The sequence below is a fragment of the Abramis brama genome, assembly GCF_963993115.1.
Source record: "Abramis brama genome assembly, chromosome: 11".
Lineage (NCBI taxonomy): Eukaryota > Metazoa > Chordata > Actinopteri > Cypriniformes > Leuciscidae > Abramis > Abramis brama.
The window spans coordinates 24,333,405-24,356,714 of record NC_139973.1 but is presented as its reverse complement, the minus strand read 5'-3'; the positions used below and the strand labels follow the sequence as shown (position 1 = coordinate 24,356,714).

At 37.2% G+C, this 23,310-nt stretch overlaps 1 protein-coding gene across 1 annotated transcript in view; it reads right to left on the bottom strand.

Annotated features, from left to right (window-relative positions):
• Nucleotides 1–23,310, bottom strand: part of nol11 (nucleolar protein 11) — a 46,800-nt gene that overhangs the window by 15,919 nt on the left and 7,571 nt on the right. The window contains exons 4-10 of the mRNA XM_084129370.1: nucleotides 21,428–21,576; nucleotides 16,930–16,987; nucleotides 16,688–16,829; nucleotides 16,398–16,601; nucleotides 10,215–10,291; nucleotides 9,979–10,099; nucleotides 9,778–9,875 (exon numbers count right to left, since the gene is read on the bottom strand). Coding sequence (XP_083985496.1) covers nucleotides 9,778–9,875; nucleotides 9,979–10,099; nucleotides 10,215–10,291; nucleotides 16,398–16,601; nucleotides 16,688–16,829; nucleotides 16,930–16,987; nucleotides 21,428–21,576 — 849 coding nt within the window. The remainder of the gene's footprint in view (nucleotides 1–9,777; nucleotides 9,876–9,978; nucleotides 10,100–10,214; nucleotides 10,292–16,397; nucleotides 16,602–16,687; nucleotides 16,830–16,929; nucleotides 16,988–21,427; nucleotides 21,577–23,310) is intronic.

Below are 23,310 nucleotides of genomic sequence, written 5' to 3'. Positions count from 1 at the left end.
GATTTAAATATAAACATATACTTATAAAACGCTAATTAGGCTTCTGGAGTCGTTTTTGTGAGAAATTTTTACTTCCGCATTTGAAAATCGCTTAAACCGCCGAACCTGAAGTGACGTAACATGAGGTAGAGCGGTCAAAGTAAACAATAGGAAAGCAATGGATCGCAATGACAGATCGGAAAGCTGGGGGAATTGTAGCCTAAATGTTTACTCGTATGATATATATATAATTCATATATAATTGATATATGATGATATCATATAATTATGAGCCTGATATGAAGCCAAGTGAGCAGGACAGGCCAGGGTTAGACAGAACAACGGTGAGTTGTGGTGTGAGGAGAACAGGGCGAGAGAACAGTGTTAGCTTATAGATGTATTCACGTTAGCCGACGATATGTACAACCAAGGCCGGACTTACCATTGGGCTTGACTGGGCTCAAGCCCATGGGCCCCGCCCAATAGGGGGCCCCGCCCGTTTACGTTTGATTTTTTCAATAATATGTCAGTCATTTAATTTTTCATTTAAAGTTTGTTGATTGGTCTAGCATTGTTACCTGGCCCTGCCCTGCAATGAAAAATGTAATTTAATTAGCTAAATTAAATGTCAGTCATCTTGAGGTTTTACGCTCACATGAGGTGGTTTTTCAGGCAATTCGAAAAAGGAATATTTCGCAAAACTGCAATGGAAACAGTTTTTGCGCATTTACAGTCACCAGAGTTAGAAGACGCGGTGTGTTTGAGGTCCATGTATAGCTACGCAAATAATAATTTTATATTATTTAATTATAACATTTAATAGGCTATATTTAGAAGACGCTTTTATGCAAGAAAGGAACTGAGTGTGGAGCGCGCACTGCATGGCACGGAGGCGCGGCCGCGAACACTTGCATTTTCCTATCAACAGTGGAAACAACTTAAAATACTCTATCATTTCTGGTCATACAGAAAATAATAATACATTATTCCCAACTACTTTTATTTGTGTAAACTCACAATAACAAGAAAACGTTGTGCTTTTGTAAAATAAAATAAAACAATCAGACGCACTTTCATGATCTCCGTAAACTGGAGCGCGAGAACTGAAACAAAATATAGCCTATGTAGGCTAAAGCTTGAAATGTCCACTTTAAAACGAACAAATTCGAATCGAAAGCTAATACCTTCTGATTAATCCGTATGAAATGTGCATTTCTCTCTAAAAGCGCATCTGCTTAGCGGAGATGGAGTTGCGATTTTAGCCAAAGCAATAGTTTATTAATAATATTAATGGCTCTTCTCATTCAGCACTGCGGGAAAAACATCAATTCCAGGTTCTAATTTGGCCTTTGAAAACCAGTAAAATCGACATGTTTTCCATATTAATTTGTGAATATTTTAAATGTTTAATAAAGGGGCAAAAAGTCAAACAAAAATCTGAAAATTCGTCGATATTTACTTTTTTGCGCAGCAGTTGGTGTAGCCAGTTCAAATTAAAATGTTGGTGTTCAACTTTGCGTTTTAAAAAGACAACAACCGTTCATTTTTCGTTTTTCAATTACGGGTTAAAAAAGGAAAAACGAATGGACACAAAAGTAGCCTATCGTTTGGACAGAATACGAGACAGAGTTCTTTATTAAATTCATAAAAGAAACAATAATTAGCCTATAGGAATACTGGATTCTAAATCTCAAAGAAATGCCACGATCAAAACATATGTTTTCCAGGTAAATAAGTGTTTTATTCTCATTCTGACCAAGACATTTGTGCATTGCAATAAACTTATGATCACTTTGAACTTTTTTAATCATTATTTATTTATTGGAAAAAAACTTTTTCAAGCTTCAATCGGTGGTCATATAAATAAATTATTACGTTTTTTTAACATGTAACACTGTCTATGGTACCAGTCACCTTTTGAAAGTAGCTTTGCACTTCAAATAACGATTGGATCGATTATATTGTTATGCCACCAGATGACGACAAATGACTTTTAAAAAACATTTGTCATTGAATCGTTCATTCAGGAGATTCGTTCAAAAATGCTGATTCATCTATTGAAACAAGTGCATTTGATTGAGGAATTGAATCATTCATTCAAACCCAAGTTTTTTTTATTTTTTTATAATTCAGATTAATTAAACATTTTTAATAGACTTCAGTAATTAACATAAATTATGTTATTTTGTTTAGTTGTTTGTTCAGAATCGTGATCTCTATTTTTATTCTCAGTTTATCCAGAATTGTGTAGCTCTAATACATAGCTTGTGTATGTATCATTTTGTTCTATTTAAAGCAGGGTTTCTCAAACTCGGTCCTGGAGGGCCACTGTCCTGCACGGTTTAGCTCCAACCCTGATCAAACACACCTAGCTGTGAGTTTCTAGTGATCCTGAAGACATTGATCAGCTTGCTCAGGTGTGTTTGATCAGGGTTGGAGCTAAACTGTGCAAGACAGTGGCCCTCCAGGACCGAGTTTGAGAAACCCTGATTTAAAGTAATGTATAAAAGGTAGGGCCCGAAAGTGACTCAAGCCCAGGGGCCCCCACCACCCTAAGTCCTGCCCTGTGTACAACACTATGCTCAGATCACAGTACTGTACAGATTATTATCATCATGTATCAGGCAATAGCAAAGCTAGTACTTAGACCCATACCTGCATGTGTTGTGTGTGTCAGCCATTAGAAGACAGTTTCCAGAGGAAGAGGGACTTTATAAAGGCTTTGAATTGACCCATTTGGTGACGATAAATAAAAAAAATGATCACAATCACAACTGTCTTACTGTACAAAAACTTTATATGTAGAAACAGCCAACACAAACATTAAAGTCGGTTTGTACAGATTGAAAATGAATTATAGAACATAATATATTATATTATAATAATAATAATAATAATAATAATAATAATAATAATAATAATAATAATAGTGTCAGCTGCAGACTAATAACAAACACATAAATGCATTACATTACAAGTTTATGTAGGATATGTTAATGAATTAAATTAAGACATGGCACATTTTGTAAAAAATATGTACAATAAGTGATCTCTGACGGATCCGTGAGCGTCATGTTTCCCGCTGGCGGCCGAACCACATGCTGATGGCGGACCGGGCGACCCGATGAAGGAGCCGGGACAGTGTGCACATATCGCCGGGATTATAATCATTCGATCTATAGTGAACGCTACACACTACCGCGTTTTCCAAAGCAGAAGCAGAAGTGAAGTCCCGTCTCTTACCCGGCACAAAACGCACACTGGCACGGAAGATCGCACCGTCCTTTTTCTTATTCGGAAACCTGTGGACTCGATGTCCTGACAGGCCATAATTCAACAATCATTTACCACGACGATGATTTATTGAAATACAATAAGCACAGAAAACACACTGAATCATGACCGCTCCTGCGCTCCAACTGAATACCAACCTATCTCTGCACTGAGCGCGAACGCAGAGCCAAACGACTACCTCATGTGACGTCAAATGACGCGTTGGTGGAAAAAAAGCGTTTTTTCAACACGGTCAAGGAAACGGTCACGTTTTCTATTAAATTTGTGCCCTTATGTCTTGCAAAACAATTTTTAATCCTGCATTTACTTTTCATATGGTATTTTCATACAAGGTTATATATAAAAAAAAAAAAAAAAAAAACCTGCAACATGGCCTTTAAGTTCAGGATTACTTGAAAACAGCCAGTATTATGCCAAACGTCACAAGAAGAGACAGAAAAACTAGTTTTATCAAATCCGGGTGTCAGGGCAAGTGTTAAAGGGATAGTTCACCCAAAAATGAAAATAAGCCCATGATTTACTCACCCTCAAGTCATCCTAGGTGTATATGACATTCTTATTTCAGACGAATACAATTGAAATTGCATTAAAAAATGTCCTGGCTCTTCCAAGCTTTATAAATGGCAGTGAATGGCCGTATATTATTTGAAATCCATTAAAGTGCATACATCCATGATAAAAGTAATCCACACGGCTCTGGGGGGTTAATAAAGGCCTTCTGAAGTGAGCAAAGGCATAACTCTGAAGCACGGACATGCAGTGCCCGGACAGTCTGTGGTGTGCGCATAACAGAGACGCATGATGGCTGAGCGCGAAATTCAAACGGCACCCTCTTCATTAAAAGTTAACGTATGGAAAATTGCCAATTTCATTGTGACCTATTTTTTAAAAAGTAAAATTTTTACTGTGCTCCCTGCAGATGTTCATTTACTTTTTTGTATAAGCTGTTTTTGATTGTGGTATACAGCAAAAAATTCAATTCATAACTCTATTATTTAGTTGTGTATAAGAGAGGCTTTGTAGTACAAAAAACGAAAGCTGCTGGTACATAATTCTATATTTTTGAATGAAAGCTGTTTGTGATTTTGCTACGGCAAAATGTTTATTTGTTTGTTTTTGTCTGAAGGATCATATTGGTCATTGCACATAACAGGAGGATGTTGGTTAGAAGTCTATTAAATGTTAGAGATTCAGAATATGTTGAAGTTTTTATTCATTTACTACAAGTATGCTGCTAGTACAGGCACACATTTATCTTCCTGTTGATTCTTTGCAATGTTGGGGCATATGCTGGCAAATGTAACCTACAGATGACTTGCCAAATAACTTCCATTTGTTTTATTAATAAAATGAATATAGGAAGTATTGGAAGTAAATTCTTTATGGGTCATTATAAATACTTTGCTTTAAAAGTACCAAGTAGTCAGACAAAAAAAAAGATGCATAAATAATTGTTTTAGCATCGCAGCCCTCCGAATCGTGAGGTGCCTAGAGATTCCCACCCCTATTTTTTTTTAAATATATCTCCGATTGTATTCGTCTGAAAGAAAGTCATATACACTTAGGATGGCTTGAGAGTGAGTAAATCATGGGCTAATTTTCATTTTGGGGTGAACTATCCCTTTAACAGCAGTATGAACTGACAGCAATAGCTATTGATTTTTTTTCCAAGTAATCAGCTAAACTAAATAGTTTTTATTGTTAGCGTTTTATTTGTTTTTAGCCCCTTTAACTCCACGGACCCGGTACCGGGTCCGAAAATCTTCGTTATAATGTTCGTACGTTCTTTTTATAGGCTTCCCTATAAGGTATCACCCAATTCATGGTATCATTTGAAAGCTTAGAATCTAAACTTTACAAAGAATACCATCACTTTTGTTTTTATGATACATATCAAATTAAATATTAGCTTAAATATGCATTGGTCCCAGACAAAGATTTCCGCTTTATGATTGCGAAGAAATATTTCTACAAATATTTATTTTTTATATATTATTTCACAAAACAGTCAAGTCATATATCACAAGAAAGCTGGAATTTGGCAATGTAGTTTATTTCATTGTGAGAAAATCATAGATCGAATTATCTTCAAAAGAATCGCACAGTGAAATAGAATCAAACAGAGATGACAGAGAAAACTATCACATTCCAGCTCCGATGACGGCTTCAGTCAGCCGCAAACAGCCACATAATCTATATCAGTCCTTTTAGCTTACGATGTTATCTTTCAAATGAGACTATTTTCACGTTTCTGTGAGCTTTCGTTGGTAAGAAAAACCTTTTCGAATGAACTGAGAGGAGATGCGCTCTGAGCGCAGGACACCAAATCTCCAAGCCATCTTTAAACAGGGTGCTAGCCTTACTTGTGCTACTGCTAAGACAAGTATTTAGTATACATATCTAACCGGATAGAAGCTTGCGTCACACATCAGGCGGACCTTTCACAAGAGGAGATTCTGACCGAGGCGAGTTCAAGAGATGGACGCTCTCCCTGATCACTTCCGGGTGAGAGCGCAAGCTCTCTGTTGACTGAAATCTCCGCGAGTTTGCGTGTTATTATAGTTTAGCAACTGATTTGATTTCTATAATTGCATCTAGAAAGATAAATGCATCAAAGATAAAGGCATTATGGGTGCGCCTTTTGGAGACGCACTGTGCATTTTGTAGGGCTGCCCCCGACTAAAGATATTCCTAGTCGACTAACACACCTGCATTTTAGCGATTAGTCGAATAATCGTTCATTTATGATATTAATATAAAAACTTGCGTATATACAAGGAAAGGTATAGTCCAAGTTGAAGTTTAACACTTCCATATGACAGAAAATGCTAAAGCATGATATTAGCGCGTTCAAAATGAAAATTAAGCGCTTAAAACAGAATAGTAAAGCGTTTAAAGTATAGGCTACAGCGCTTACAGACACAAAAATCAGTGGCCGGAACGTTATAGGCTAATTATAGCCTAACATAAAAACAGCAATCCGACTGCCTGTGCATTTTAATAATTTATTATCAAGAATAAAACTGTAACAGTAACATGTCAAAAAAAAAAAAAAAAAAACAGTTTTGAATAAAATAAAATAAGATTCGTTCTTTAAAGGGGCTATATGCTTTTTTCTGAAATTTAAACTCGCGACTGACACCTGTGGCCAAAAAACGGAACTGCTCTTCCTTTCTGCTCGCTCTCGTACGTGCACACTTCACAAGTCATCCGCTGCAAAGAAGTCAACATTATGTTTACAGAGGTAAGAACAGTCAAATACATATATTGTTTGAGAAACTAAGTTTGTTTGCTGACTAGCGGTGGTGGCAGAGTGATCTGAAACGTTTAACATGAACGCGCTTGACGTCACATCCGCAGACAGCGCGCGAAAAATCCGACCCGACAGAAAATAGGAAAAATAGGATACAGGCTTATAGGTGCACCCACTGTGAGCTGACAAGGTGTCAGTATGCTCATCAGGAGATGTTTGAGTCATACATGGTCAAATAAAAAGGCTATTGTTACGTTTATTTTGGGGAAACAGTTGCATATAGCCCCTTTAAAATAAATTAAATAAACTATTAGTAACTTAGGCCTAGTACAAAACAAGGCAAAAAACCCCAAATAAATACTGTAGCAAAAACGCTGTTTGGTATAAAAATACAGTGGAAATTTAATATAATTTTTATATTGTTCAAAAGGAAAATTAACAAAAACGAACAATTTAATAAATGCGCATGGCACATCGCACAACGCCAAAACTTAGAATAAAAAAGAAGGCGGCAAACAAATCAACAGCCTAAGTATTTAATTAAATTGTTTAGAACAACTATATTTAAGACAAAATGTGGAACGAATAATTTAAAGAACACTAATACAAATCAAAAATATCAGAGCAAAGCCGCAAACTGCCATTAAGACGACGGATGAGTCTTGACCTAAAACAACAAATTGCAAACATCAGACTAATTTTTCTTACAGAATAAAAAAACAACTTCTGCATTATATAAAAACAAATAAATAAAAATAATATGTATTTATTTATTTGTATAGCCTACCCGTTATAAAAATACCCGTTTTTTTATATAGCCTAACGGATAGCAAACAGAAACACTACAAAAAGGAAAATTAAGCATTCTTACCTAAGCTTTCAATTCGATTTTATTTTTTTCATATTATGTGAGAGGAACACCAGCTTGTCCACATTGTTGAAGAAGGGAGCTTCTCGACTTGTTCACAATGAAGCCGGCCTTTGAAAAGATGCGCTCTAATGGAGTGGATGTGGAAGGGATACAGTGGAGGCGTTTAGCTGCTTATAAATGAACATCGATATCCAAAGCTCGCTTAGGGGCCGATCACACCTGACGCGTTTTTTGCAGTGAGAGGCGCCTATTTTCAATTGGTTTCCTATGGCCGTGAGCGTTCTGCGCGCTGTTTATGCGCCTGCTGCGCCTCGCGTTTTACCGCCCTCTGCACCTCGCGTTTTCGAACCTGAAAAACGCGTCAGGTGTGATCGGCCCCTAAGCGAGCTTTGGATATCGATGTTCATTTTTTTGCCACCATGCCAATGGTCCCGAATCAACCTTTGTTTAATCTGCCAAGTACATTTTTAGTTCATCCTTCATCAGATCTCGTTGATCTCTCGTTGCTTTGATGTCATGTCATACACTGACTGCGCAGTGCGCAGCCCCTGATTGCGTAATTTTTTCACGTGATTGTTTTTGCGACCAACCGACTAATGAAAATGTATTCGACCAAGCCCTCTTCATATCGACTAACGTTTAGTCGACTATTTGGGGGCAGCCCTAGCATTTTGGTATGTATAACCTTATGGTTTTTCAGCATTTACAATGTTTATACACATTTTTTGATAAAGTTATTGTTAGTTTGAAATGTGAAAGCACAGCAACCAATCTGATAAACTATTATTTGAAAATAAATGTCAAAAGTTTTGGATATGGAAAGTATGATTGCGCAATAGTTTCCAACTTTGCATAAGTTGAATAAAATGGTCATTTCAGTAAATCTACATTTTGATATTGTGAAATGGATATTATTACAGTGCAGAAACTATGTATAAACAGTTATTTCTTTGTTTCAGGTTGGCACTGTGGGCACTGTTGGCACAGCTGGCATCAGATCTCCAGGAGGCTGGCCGGTGATGTTGAGGTGATGCACAACACAGGTGACAAAACTGATTCACATATAATGAATTATATAAATCTGGAGGATGAGGATCCTGTTCTAGATTGTAATAGACCACAGATTTTAGGCATATAATTTGTAAAATGATAAGTCTTGTATCTTCTGAAAGAATAAAATGATCAAAATCATAAAGCGCCTATTTTTTTGTTTTTGTTTATTATAGCACAGACAACATACTATAATATATATCTCATTCAGCAGTGTTTTATATAATTTCAAAGTGTTTTCTGTAAAATTCCACTGGAATATTGCATATATACCACTGGATATGGGTATGAGCAGAGTTTAGATTTGGGTAGGTGGAAATTACATTAAAAAAAGCTAATATTCCTCCCTTCAGATTAATATGAACATCTTTTTCATTTTTTATTATAGAGAAAAAAAAAAATTCCAGTGTTTGCTGGCATCTAGAGGAAACAGCCATAATTGTCTGCATGGTGCTAGAGCCCACAGGGCCTGAGTTATACACTTTCAAAAATGAATTTAAAATAATAAAATAAAAATCAAAAAGCGCCTCTTTTTTGGGGGGTTTATTACAGCTCAGACAACATATATTTAAACGTTTATCACTTTTAGCACTGTTTTATGAAACTGCAAAGGATTTCCTGTAAAATGACACCAAAATTGTCTATTTTGAAAAAAATATGTGGAAATGGGAGGCTTTTCAATTTGGGTAGGCAAATCCAGGCGGAAATCCCCAAAAATGGTCCAGGAGCTATCCGAATGTTAGCGACAAGAAAAATAAATGGTCAATTCTCACTATTAATTACTAGGATATTGGCTGTTTATTAATACTTATAAACCACATATTAATGCCTTATTCTGCATGACCGTATTAAACATCCCTTAATCCTACCAAATTCACACCAAATACCTTAACTTAACATCTACCTTACTAACTATTAATAAGCAGTAATTAGGAGTTTGAGGTAAAAGTCGTAGTTAATAGTGAGAATTGGACCCCAATCTAAAGTGCGACCAAATAAACTTATATGAACCTGCATATGCAGTGGACATGGGTTATGCTCATCCTTGGTAGCTCCTTTGAAGGCATCTTGAGTAAAAGAGCTCAATATTTAACATAGAACGTACAAAAGACTTGAACCGGAAGTGATGTGACCTGTCATTCAGAATATGGACTTTTTTTGCACATAACCTGTAATTTGCAGTATACTTGGCAGCATGAAAAACTAAACTTGTATTGTGAATAGGTATTAAAGCAAGAGAAGAGCCCTTCCTCATAATACTCTGCATATACTGCCCCACTGCAAAAACAGAAATCTGTAGGAAAAACTGGTTTAGTTGAGTGTCTCTTACATGTCTTGTTGACATCCTGCTCTTGATTCCTGGTGTCTGTGTGATGTCACCATGAGGCTGGGCAGTCCAGGAAGACAAAAGGCTGCATGACTTGGATTCTGACGAAGAGAAAAAATGTCTTGACATGTTTTGCCACATTTCATATTCGTTACTCTAGAAAAGAATATGGCAGACGTTTCATATTTCAACAAAAGTCTTTACCACTCCGACTCTGCTTCAGTTTTCCCATGGTAGCCGCGAGAGATGACTTCTGGCACTCAAAAGGAATTACTGACAGCATCTTCCCATGAGGGACGTACAGCTTCCCAGAATAACACCACAACTGTATTCAGGAGAAAGTGTTTCACTACAGTATTAAACGCATGTATTAACTTTGTGAATAATAACAATAATAATAATAATAATAATAATAATAATAATAATAATAAAAATCACACCTGACTACAGATCCTTCCTGACATTTCTTTACTAGCCTGAAGAGTTTGGAAATGCGTGTTCCAGATGCAAAGGTAATCTACGAATGACAACATTCCAGTGATCATTGCACCAATCAGATATCAAGTGATAGAGGAATAAAAAAAAATATCTAGCACTAAATGTCATTGATAAGAATGTGAAGAGTATGGGTGTCATCTTCATTTTATATAGCGCTTTTAACAATGTAGATTGTTCCAAAGAAGCTTTACATTGATAATAGGAAATTAAAGTAAAGTGTTTTTCGCTTTATAGCAGCTCTAGAATTTGACTGACAATTTCTGGGATTTTATTGATAACGTTAAGTAGAAGATATTGTGTTTATAAAAGTCTTATATTGTACTAACTCAATTAAATGGAAAAACTACAAGTAAATACAATACAAAAACTCTGAAATCAGAACTGCTTTTTTGGAGGAAAACTGCAAGGAGTATAGGGCTAGGCCGGGGGTCGGCAACCCGCGGCTCTAGAGCTGCATGCGGCTCTTAAGCGCCGCCCCTAGTGGCTCCCTGGAGCTTTTTCAAAAATATGAAAATGGAAAAAATGTTTTAATATAATTTCTGTAGGAGGAAAAACATGACAAACATTCTAACCCTTTCGCACGTACGATCACATTGGTGTGATTAGAACGGTCAGTGCATGACGTGATCAACTGCTAAATTCAAATGTGCTCTCGCACGTTGGCTGGCGCTGAGCCAGAGACAGGCGCGCTCAGAGCTGTCATATAGCACAACTTTTCAGTATTTTCAACCACATAATGTTTATTTTAGGTTTCAGACATACAAGTACTAAAAAAACAATACGTTTAGAGTTTGTAAAATACACACTGATGTTAAAGGAAGAGGCAATAATAATCCTTTCCATTATAATTAGACACGTTTTATTCATATCAGATAAACATTGTGTAAGTAACTTTAAAGTTTACTCTATTCTTCTCCCAGTTCACCAGCCACTTGCTTTTATGTATTTCGGGAGAAGTGGATGAATTCACGTGTTGTAAATCCAACAGATCCGATTCTCTGAACTGCGTCTGCGGCACAAACTAAGATGGCGGCGCCCATCGCGCATACAGCTCAACTAACGCAATCGTTATAAAGGTGTTTAAACAACAAAACACTTCCACTTGCATATATTTGACAATCGGAATATCAGATATTTCATGCCATATCTAACAAATTTGTGAATATTTTGAATACAAAAGGAAAAATGACATAAAAGCAGATCATCATTCATTCAGCTCTGTTGTTGCTGCGGTGTGTCACGTGACAAGCAATGACCTTGACCATGACCATGGAAACCATAAAGCAGGGAACGGCAACTGGCGGCCCGCGGGCCAAAACTGGCCCGCCAGCAATATTTTCTGGCCCGCCGGATTATTTTGGAAGTCCTAAATGCTGCACAAAACTCTTCCAATACTTGAGAAAAGCCGTAGTCGTGCGGCGATTTCACCGCCGTGTGCAACGCACATATAGGGAATCATGCGGCGCGGGATTACATTTTAAAGTATAACTGTGCGTTCACACCGGACGCGAATAGCACGTCAAATTCGCGCCTGCCGCGTCTAGTTATACGCTTGACCACTTTGTGTCCATTCGCGCGTCAAAAGATGGTAGCGGTCACAACTCTGGTGTACTTTGGACGGAGCGGGCGGTCTGACTGACAATAGCCCATCCATACACCTTTGGACAGCGCATCCACACTTAATTCTGACCACCTGTAGGCTACACCTAGCTCTGAGGAGCAACAAGATTCTTTTTTTTGCAAGGATGTTTGAAATAGTTAAAATAGCCTACTTCATTTGTCAGTAGGGCAATATGATTTTCGTTTATGTTGCTTAGAAATTTGAGTGATAGGCTTTGTCCTATTTAATTTATGTTATTTATATTTCCAATTTTTTTTCTGTGGCATTTTTTTCTCTGCTGACAGTAGGCCTACAATGTTAAAATAGCCTAATATTTATATTGACAGACCTCCTTAAACCTTAGGTGTGCATGTGTGCCCCCCGAATAAATAATAATAATAATAATAATAATAAAAAAAGGAATAAAGTTCAAAAGTCGGACTGTAAGCGAATGAGGCATGATTCTCACCTTTATTAAAATGGCTGTAATCTGTTCTGTTACCACAATAGTACTTGATCTGTTTAAAATGATTTCCTTGATATATGCCTAAGGTGTTAAATTCAAAATAAAAATAAAAATCTGTCTAATCCAGTAATTCATTTTTTCTATTTTTGATCTGAGCACAATCAGAACATCAGAAAACCCGTCGTTATTCGTTTTTTTCATTTTAGTTCAGGAAATAAATAATGGAAAAACAAGTCGTTTTTCATCTTTTTATTTTTGGTTTTAATTAAAAAAAAAACGATTGAACGAATGATCCACGGACGGTGACGGACCCATCATATTCTGCGATTATAGGCCTATATAAGAGTATTTAATTTGTATCCATAGGCCTACTCTGTGTAGCTGGCCCGCCATCTACTGGCTAAAAAAAATATTGGCCCGCGGCCAAAGTTACTTGCCGACCCCTGCCATAAAGTGACACATTGGGGTCAGTCAGAATATTTTAAACTTACGTGTGAAAGGGTTAAAGTTTTTCAACGTTGTAAAAATAATACACGAATAAATAAAACTAAACATAATACATTAAAATTATAAATGGAAGTTAAACTTAAAGCATGATCGTACAGCAGAGTAGTCACGTGGTGCGTCATTCTCTCCAGGATGCGCTGTAGGGAAAATAAACATTTAATCATGAATGCTCATTATGTATTTGTTGCCTACTTATCATTTTGATACTAGGGGGCTATTGAAGCTAATATAGACACTTGCAGCACGTGTTTCCTTAATTATAAGGCTTATATAAGGCTTTTAATTTTTTGCGGCTCCAGACAGATGTTTTTTTTTTTTTTTTTGGTCCAGTATGGCTCTTTCAACATTTTGGGTTGCCGACCCCTGGGCTAGGCGATAAACAATTTATTGAAATTAATTTTCCTCAAAATTATAACAAGTTTAATAAATGTTCAATATTATGTTTGCATGCCAAACATGGAATGAAACGGCTTTACTTGTTTGATCCGCGTTACACATACCATTTATCAGCCTGGCTCAAACGGCAGCACAGTGCGATCTTACGATAGCAAAAGAGTTTACTCGCTGAGCGTTTTGATCACGTGACCACTAAACAAGCATCTTTTTGCACTTGAACGGGGGCACACACAAATGTCAAAATATTCTTAAACACAGTCAGTTATGTCTTAAAATGAACGTAAACAGTTGCAGGGCTCGAAATTAACTTTTTTACTTGGTAGCACTGGTGCTCCCAACTTCAAAAAGTTAGGAGCACTAGCAAAAATTTAGGAGCACCCACCAAAAATTAAGGAGCACCACAACTACAAATTACAAATTAACAGATTTCATTTCACTGGGGCTTTACACATCCTGTGGCCAAGATTTGAAATTTGGTGATGGTGTATGCAGTGTTATATTTGACGTATAATTAGCTGCATCAGCAGCATCCTGCCGATTAAAAGCCTTAATAACCGAACCTGATAAACCTGATTTGTTTGCCACACACCTGTCCCTGCATTTTTTGCTTGGCACTTTGCACTCTATTGCTATTAATATGCTGTATTAATCTTTGTTAATCTTAGTTAATAAAAATACAGCTGTTCATTGTTTGTTCATGTTACTTCACAGTGCATTAACTATGTTAACAAAAAAAATAAAAATTCAATAATAGGGGTGTGACGAGATCTCGTGTTACGAGATCTCGCGAGATTAAAACGCGACGAGATTTCTCGTCGAGGTGAAACTTTGTCTCGTGAGTTGTTGTGATGTCAGCGTGATGGAGCGTGAGGGTGAAATTAGTATTGAAGATGCCCCTGCCACTTTTAAATCATTTGTGTGCCGGGCCAATCACACACACACTCCGCGCACACACACACACTCAACTGTCCCTCGCTCGCACACACACACACTCAACTGTCCCTCGCTCGCACACACACACGCACACGCACGCACACGCACACACACGCACACACACACACACACGCACACACACGCTCACTCGCGCGCGCACACACGCACACTCACTGTTGCTCGCACTCTCACTCGCGCACACTCACTCTCGCTCACACTCAACCCGTCGTGGAGGACCGTTAAAATTAAACATGCTAGTCTTTCTGTCGTGATGTCCTGAAGCATCGCAGACGCGTAGGTTGTCGCCCACTATGACACACTATACGAAATGAAACGATCGAATCTTGCGTCCCGACGCCCGTTGTCCTTTACGAATCTCCACGAAACGGATCGTGCCAAAATCGCGCTAAAATAGTGTAGTGTAATAAACATTTTAAATCTGAAACAGGCAGGTAATAAACATTTGACCTATCGCGCAAAGAACCTATTAAAGCACTAAGACATGGGAACAGTATAGCTAACATTCACATATCACAAGTCATAACGACATCGCAATATTAAACAATGTTATCGCACATCGCAGCTTTTCCTCATATCGTGCAGCCCTAGTTACTGCCCAAAGGTCTCAACTGCTGCCAGAAATTGTCGACATGCTTATATTCTTGAAAAAGAACATGACCATAATCTTAGTCTGTTCTGTGTAGTTAATTTATCTCTTTTTCATGCTTGAAGAAAAAATTTGTTTCTGTTTGAACTTGTAGTTTTGAGAGAGCAGTACTTTGATTATGGATACACACTGTTTGCATTTAAAGTGTTATTTCAGTTATTTATATTTATTTTATTTATACTGTTTTATTTTTTTTTATGTTCGCTTTGTGGAAAGGAGTTAGATTTCTCATGTGAAATCGTACAGGGGAGAAGCCAGACGGTAGAGTTTATAGCAAAACATTTTGCAGTGTTTGCATGTCCTTTACTGCATAGAATTCATTAAAATAGAAGTAAAATAACATTCATTACAAGTTGATTTCAAAATGCACCTAAATTGTTTTGCATTTTGTGATTTTCAGTTGAATAAAAGACTATTTTCCATTCATATATTTCATCATTGAGGATTTCTTAAAAATTGTGTAAAAATCTCGTCTTGTCTCGTTCTCGTGAACCCAATCTCGTGTCTCGTCTCGTGGAGTAAGCGTCTCGTCACACCCCTATTCAATAATGTAGGCTATTAGTAGCCTAAATGTTGAAATTAACAATGGTTAAATGAAAGTGCAGTTTATTAATAGTACATGTTAACTCATGTAGTTAACTAGAATTTAATAAATGGAACATTATTGTAAAGTGTTACCGATTTGTTATACACCGATTCAGACGTCTCGTGAGTTCAGTGTTGGACAGATCAGTTGTTTTAACCATTCATTAAAGTGAATCGGTTCAAATGAGTCATTAGTTCGCGAATCGGACGTGTCATTATATTGGATCCGTGCAGCTCTTAAAGTTACAGCAGGAATATTCCTAATGTGCAGTCTCTATAATAACCTTAAACAACAAAAGACAGAAAATGTACTCACTGTTCTTGATTGAATAACTTTTGTAACTATGTGTAATGTATATTTTCCTTTTTTCAAAATATTTATTTTTCTATTAAGATATTCTATTAATATTAAGAAAAAAAAGACTGAAAAGCATTTTACTGAAGTTAAATGAAGTTTACTCATGATTATTTGGTTGTAAAAAAATATTTTGTAAATATTCTGATCTCAGATTTGTGAAATGTTCACGTTTGGTAAGTGTTTGTCATGTTCCAACAATAAAGAATAGTTCAAAACCACAATCTGGTTTCTACAACTTTCACCTTCAAACTTGAAAGAAATAAGATTTGACATTTATCTTGATAATTATCAATATTGCTCACAAAACAAAAACAGTGCCACGCTTTTGCATCGCATTAAGACATATCACATTCTCTCAAAACATTGTTAGAAATAATATAAATAAATAAAGTTACTATCCAACTGGTGAGTAAGTTTCATAAACTCAATCCACATGCACCCTAGTTTAACATACTGGGCCACATCACGCAGTGATGCAGACTCTCAAGGTATGATTTTTTTTCAAAGTGCATGGTCAATAATCAGCTTGCACAATCAAGATATATATCAACAATAATATTACACCACCCCTAGTGAAAAAGATGGAATATCAGGATTAAGGATGGAGCGTCACCTTTGCAAGTTCCAGCAGAGGGGTGGGGGAATCCAACCACAGCTACATGAGCCTCATCAAGCACAACAGCAGCACCAGATATCAGTTCTTCCTCCCCCAGAGGCAAATTGAGACGCAGGGAGCGAGGTAGAGCCTGGACACCTTCAGCTCTTGTTGCTGAACTTCTGAGTGGCAACACGCTCTCATACAAGCTGCCATTCAAATCTGAAATAATGCAGAGTAATTGGGTTGCTAGTAGTACAAAATATGTCTCTCTGGAAAGATGATAGAATAAATTAAAAGAGACTTACACAAGTACAACAGGTGTATGTTACGACCCCTGCATGTGGCAGAGAAACTGATAGGTGCAGAGAGACCAGGTTCAGTCTCAATTCTGTGTTTCACAAGGCTGTTGGGGTTAAATCTTTGAGCATACAGCCAGTGCTCTCCTCTCTGAAACGAACAAAACCTTTGAGTTGATTTCCAGGTTCCCCTCATTATGCACTGATAGAACAAAAGATCAACAATGATTCAAAAAGACTTCAGAGAGAACCTGTTCTGTGTTGAACAAAACAACAAGCTGGTGCTCTGCCTTAACAACAGTACTCCATCTGTGAAAGAGAAAGAAATTTAACAAGGAAACTTATACTTAATTTATATAAGTCTTTATAAAGAATATATATAGAAATATAAGAAATATATAAGAAAATAGCATTGGACATCAAGTAGTGAGCTAATGCAGTAATCTCTTAGCTTCAAAATAATTGCAAAGTAATTGCAAAAACCATGCCGCTGTTGCAAGTGAACCCATATTTATGGCCCAAGTCCTGAAAGGACGAAAGTCCTATTGTTCTTCTAAGGATTATTAGGGCCCAAGCCCTGAAAGGGCAAAGGCCCTATTGTTTTCGTAAGGATTATTAGGGCCCAAGCCCTGAAAGGGCGAAGGCCCTATTGTTTCCGGAAGGATTATTTATTAGGGCCCAAGCCCTGAAAGGGCGAAGGCCCTATTGTTTTCGTAAGGATTATTATTATTAGGGCCCAAGCCCTGAAAGGGCGTTACAAAACACGTCTGTCACAATTATTGGCACCCCTAGAATTTTTTACGAGTAAAATATCTCTGAAGTACATTCCCATTAATATTTACCTTTATTTAGCACACCAGGGTGACTAGGAACATTAAATTGTCTAGCTATGACTTCTTGTTTCACTGGAGTTTAAATATGAGGATACACAAAGGCCAAATTTCTTTAATCATCCTTCACAATGAGTAAAACCAAAGAATATAGTTCTGATGTGCATCAAAAGATTGTTGAGCATCACAAAATAGAAAGTGGCTGTAAGAAAATAGCTAAAGAATTGAAAATCCCCATTTTGACCATCAGGGCCATAATTAAGAAGTTCCAATCAACTAAAGATGTTACGAATCAATATCTATATCAATGTCTATATTGTCTTAATGCACGGTGAGGAGGACAGTTTCAGTGGCCAAAGACTCTCCAAGGATCACAGATGGAGAATTGCAGAGATTACTTGAGTCTTGGGGGTCAGAAAGCCTAAAAAAAATATGATCAAACCGCTACATCCCCACATGTTGTTTGGGAGGGTTTCAAGAAAAATGCTCCTCCAAAAAGAAACTCCAGCATATTCAGTTGTCAGACACGACTGGAACTTCAAAAGGGACCGGATTCTGTGGCCAGGTGAAACAAAAAAAGACTTTTTGGCAGCAAACCCACCAGATGTGTTTGGTGCAAACAGGGATAAAAAGTACCCCATGCCTACGGTTAAATATACTGCTGGATCTTATATGTTGTGGGCCTATTTTTTTGCTGGAGGTCCTGGACATCTTGTTCAGATACATGGTATTATGGATTCTAGCAAATACCAAAAGATAAAAAAAAAATCAAAACCTGACTGTCTCTGCTAGAAATCTTATACTGGGCCGTGGTTGGATGTTCCATCAGGACAACAGTCCAAAACAAACATCAAAATCAACACAAAAATGGGTAACTGAGCACAAAATGAAGCTTCTGCCATGACCATCCAGTCCCCTAAACTGAACCCTATAGAAAATGAGTGGGGTGAACTGAAGAGAAGCACCAACATGAAATTGTGAATCTGAAGGATCTGGAGAGATTCTGTATGAAGGAATGGTCTCTGATCTCTTGTCAGTTATTCTCATCAGGCATTATAGAAGAAAACTCAGATCAGTTATCTTGGCAAAAGGAGATTGCAAAAAGTATTTAATAACAGGGAGCCAATAATTATGGCCAGCGTGTTTTTGAGAAAAAAAAATTATTTCATAATGTGATTTACCCCCACTTTCAATTTTTGCAATTTTTTTTAATGAAAGATCAAAAGGATAAACAATGCAGATTTATTTTTTACAGCCATTTTTTATCATATTTACCAGGGGTGCCATTAATTCTGACCACCACTGTATATATTAGGGGTGTCAATTTATCGTTTCTACGATGCATCGCGATGCAGACGAGGACGATTCGGTATCGGTTCAGTAATAGACCATAACCGATTATAATGTACTGACGCTTTTCTGACGTCATTTGTCGCATATGTGCTTTGTCACGGTAGTATACAATGGCAGAGGGAGGTGAGACGCGAGTGCGGGGAAATTAAAAAATGCTCCAACTTAGGGCTGGGCGATATAAAAAAATATATCGATATATTTTTGAAATGCGATATGGAATTAGACCATATCGCATATATCGATATAGTTCAAATTTTCCTTGTGATCCTTCCTCCCCGCGCCCCCGCTCCTCCTTTTCCACTCTGCGTGCGTGTTTAGAGCATGTTATGTTAGAGGCGAATCATGACTAATTCAGAAAACCCCGCACAATAGGAACTACCAGGCAGTGACATAAGTGTACCCTGAAATAAAGTCTTTCACCTCAGAAAAACGGACTTTCTTGTCCTGTCAGCCGTTATACTGTGCTCGTAGCGCGACACACTCAATTGCACGCGCAAATGCAGCAGCGCGCGATGTATCGCCTCACTGTATATAAAGTGCAAAAGAAACTACGAGCATGCAACGCCGTTACGTTGTAAATTACACCAAATAAAAGTAATGCAGGGATGATTGTCATTCTATTCACCAGGAGCAGTTTCCATGTTTCAGTTCTTGTTAGTATTGTGTATTCACCATGGTAACTGTCGTTTCCATATTAACCCCAAAATGCCACTTTATTTTTCTGTGTGTTATTTTTTATATTTTTAAATGACTGTAGTGGCTCATACCAACATTGTATTAACAAAAACTAGTTTGGGACTGCTATTTAATTAGTCTATTAGTCTACTATTAGTCATATTCTTACAATTTAAGTTAAGTAAAGGGAAAAAGTACTTGTGTGTGTAACAAATTTTGTGTAAACGTGTTATAATTTGCCATATATATATATATATATATATATATATATATATATATATATATATATACACACACACACACACAGGGCCTGAAGTTAACTTCTTATATATATGTGTGTATGTATATGTATGTTATATAAATTATAACATGTTTACACAAAATTTGTTACACACACAAGTACTTTTTCCCTTTACTTAACTTAAATTGTAAGAATATGACTAATAGTAAAGACTAGCACTAATAAATAAACATTAGGCCTATGCTAAAGCTATTAAATAGCAGTCCCAAACTAGTTTTTGTTAATACAATGTTGGTATGAGCCACTACAGTCATTTAAAAATATAAAAAATAACACAGAAAAATAAAGTGGCATTTTGGGGTTAATATGGAAACGACAGTTACCATGGTGAATACACAATGAGCTCCAACGTCACCCGAATCCGCAGCCAAAAATAAATCCACCCACCCCAATAATTTTCTCTGATTTAAGTATCCGCACCCGATGGTCAAATTACAATTATTCTGTGTTGTTACGCGTGATTATAAATGGATGATCGTCACCTTCAACAGCGGATTCGGCGACGGTTGATGCGCGCATCTTTAATGGTAACATAATACACTGATTAATGAGCGCTGCTTTTAAATGAACATTTCTTTAAAACAAAATGTATTTGACAGATTTTCCTTTTCTTAATGGCATAAACAAGCTTTACTCCCTTGAAACTTGAACTGGAATGTCACTGTTTCTGTCACTGCGACTTCCCGAACAGGCGAGCACGCGTGCACATATCACTTTTGAAGTAAAATTTAAAATTGAGGATGCGGTGCATCGCGACGCATCGTGATATCGAATTGAACTGAATCGATGACATAATCGTAATCGAACCGAACCGTGAGACCAGTGTAGGTTCACACCCCTAAAATATATTTTGGATATATATATATATAAATTTGAAAATATTGCTGATTACTTACAAAGCACTAAATGGTTTAGCTCCCCAGTACTTGAGCGAGCTCCCAACACATTATAGTCCTTTGCGGCTAATGTGATCTCAAAATTCTGGCCAGTTGATAATACCTAGAAATAGAATATTAAAATCGACTGCTGGCGGTAGATCATATTTAGCACCTAAACTTTGGAACGGTCTTTATAACATTGTCCGGGAAGCAGACACACTGTCAGTTTAAATCTAGACTAAAAACGCATCTCTTTAACCTAGCACACACACACACACATACACACTATCAACTTCTATAATTCAATGTCAGGCTGCATAAACTAGGTCAGCCGGAACCGGGAACACTTCCCATAACATCTGTGCAGTAAAACTTTATGGTGCTTTATAATGTTTTTGTGCCTTTTGTGGGGCTTAACAATAACAGAATAGTATACGCACAATATCGGATTTGTATAATGAAGTCTGGATCCTATTTCCATTTACCTTGCATTGTTTTTGGATAAGGTGCAATATCATTGGGTTTGTTAGGATGCACTGCCTTTGTCAACCACAATATATAGGAAGTGTTTTCTTCTTCCTTTTTAAAAGTTGATAAGCCCCATCAGAACAAACCTATAGGCTAATTCACCCCAGCCAGTAAATTCTCAGTACTACATTTAATATAAAGCCATACTAAAAAAGGATATAGTGAAGAGTTTGCAATCTCAGACCTGATAATTTCATCCTCTGCCAAAACATCTTCTATAGGCTGTTGTGGGGAAGCGAGCAATGAGTCCAGGAACCTGACAGCACCACAACAAAACAGCACCACAGCCTCAGAGTTAGCAGCTGACAGCACTCTAAGAACATCAGCAGAAACCTGAAAAAGGCAGAAAAATTATATCTCAGTAACATTCAAAAGCTACACATGGTATTAACATCAGAATCAGACAATCCATTTGAAACCACACTGAATTTTTAGTGCATGTGTCAATTATCTGTCTGATCGAAAGATCTCCGCTAGAGAAATCCAACAATAGTTTTCAAGGCACATTGATAGTCAAATAATACTGTCTTTATTAAACTTGTCAGAGAAACAGCAATGAGATTAGCGAATAGAAGCAGTTATATTTTGTTGATGTCCCATACTCGGAATTTGTGCTCTGCATTTCACCCATCCAATGCGCACACACACAGTGAACACACACCCGGAGCAGCTGGCAGCCATTTTTTGCTGCGGAGCCCGGGGAGCGATTGGGGGTTAGGTGCCTTGAATCACACAATGAATATTTTTATAATGCATCTGATTGGCCATTACGTTCAAGAAATCAACATGTCTGTGATTGGCTTGCACAATGCTGCAAAAACATATTATAAATAGAAACTCTGCCTGTAAATTGTTTTTATTTAGTTTTAGTTGTTCTTCTTGCTTTTGTGCAACAGATGAATAATTATTTGTTTTTAGATGTCTTATATTTAGATATTTCTATTTTGAGGGAGCACCGCAAATCATTTTAATCTCCCGCAACCTGCACACATGAGTACCTTACCGCGGCCATCAAATCTAGTCTCGCGCCGCACTGTTGCGTTGGGAAGTGCAGGTCACTACTTTAGGGGAGTGCTTTTGTCTACCCAGGTGTGAAAAACATCAATATTCATGATCATTCACGCCTCCTCGCATACAACCTTTCTGAAACAAAACATGTCTTACAAATTTTAAATCAGTGTTTCATGTGAATGAGTGGATAGGATCAAAACTACAAACTTTTACATACATGCTGCTTATATTACTGAAGCAGAGTTTGTGCTGAATACAGTGTATTAGACTTTAGCCATGAAAACGTAAGGGGGCAGTTTCCCAGACAGAGATTAAGCCTAGTCCTAGACTAAAAGGCCATTTAAACCAGATTAGGAGGAATACTAGAGCTACTCCTGGACTAAATTGAGTCTTAAATTAAACCTGTTTCTCAAAAAAGACATGTATTACTTGGATAGGCTACAGTCATCGTCAAAATTATTGGCACCCTTGGCAAATAACAAAATTTACAAAACCCTATCCTTTCATTGAAGTAAAACAACTGAAAATGTGGGAGAAGTCTCACTATGAAATGTTTTCCTTTAATACACATTGGTGTATTGGTGTACAATTGGTGTAATTCCACCCTTTTGTTCAATACTTTTTGCAACCTCCTTTCGCCAAGATAACTGAGTCTTTTTTAATAATGCCTATAATGTTTGGAGATCAGAGATCATTCTTCCATGTCTCCAGATCCTTCAGCTTCCCAGGTCCATGTCGATACACTTTCCTCTTCAGTTGTCAATAGGGTTCAGGTCAGGGGACTGGGATGGCCATGGCAGAACCTTAATTCTGTGCTCAGTTACCCTTTTTTTTGTTGATTATGTTTGTTTTGGATCATTGTCCTGATGGAAGAGTCACACAAGTCTCATTATAAGATTTGTAGCAGATGTAGTCAGGTTTAGATTTTTTCTATGATGCCATGTGTCTGAACAATAAGTCCAGGCCCACAAGATTACAGATCCAGCAGTATGTGTGTATGCTAACATACACTAGAGATAACTAGAGATGCTGCTTGGTACTCACACTTTGCGTGGC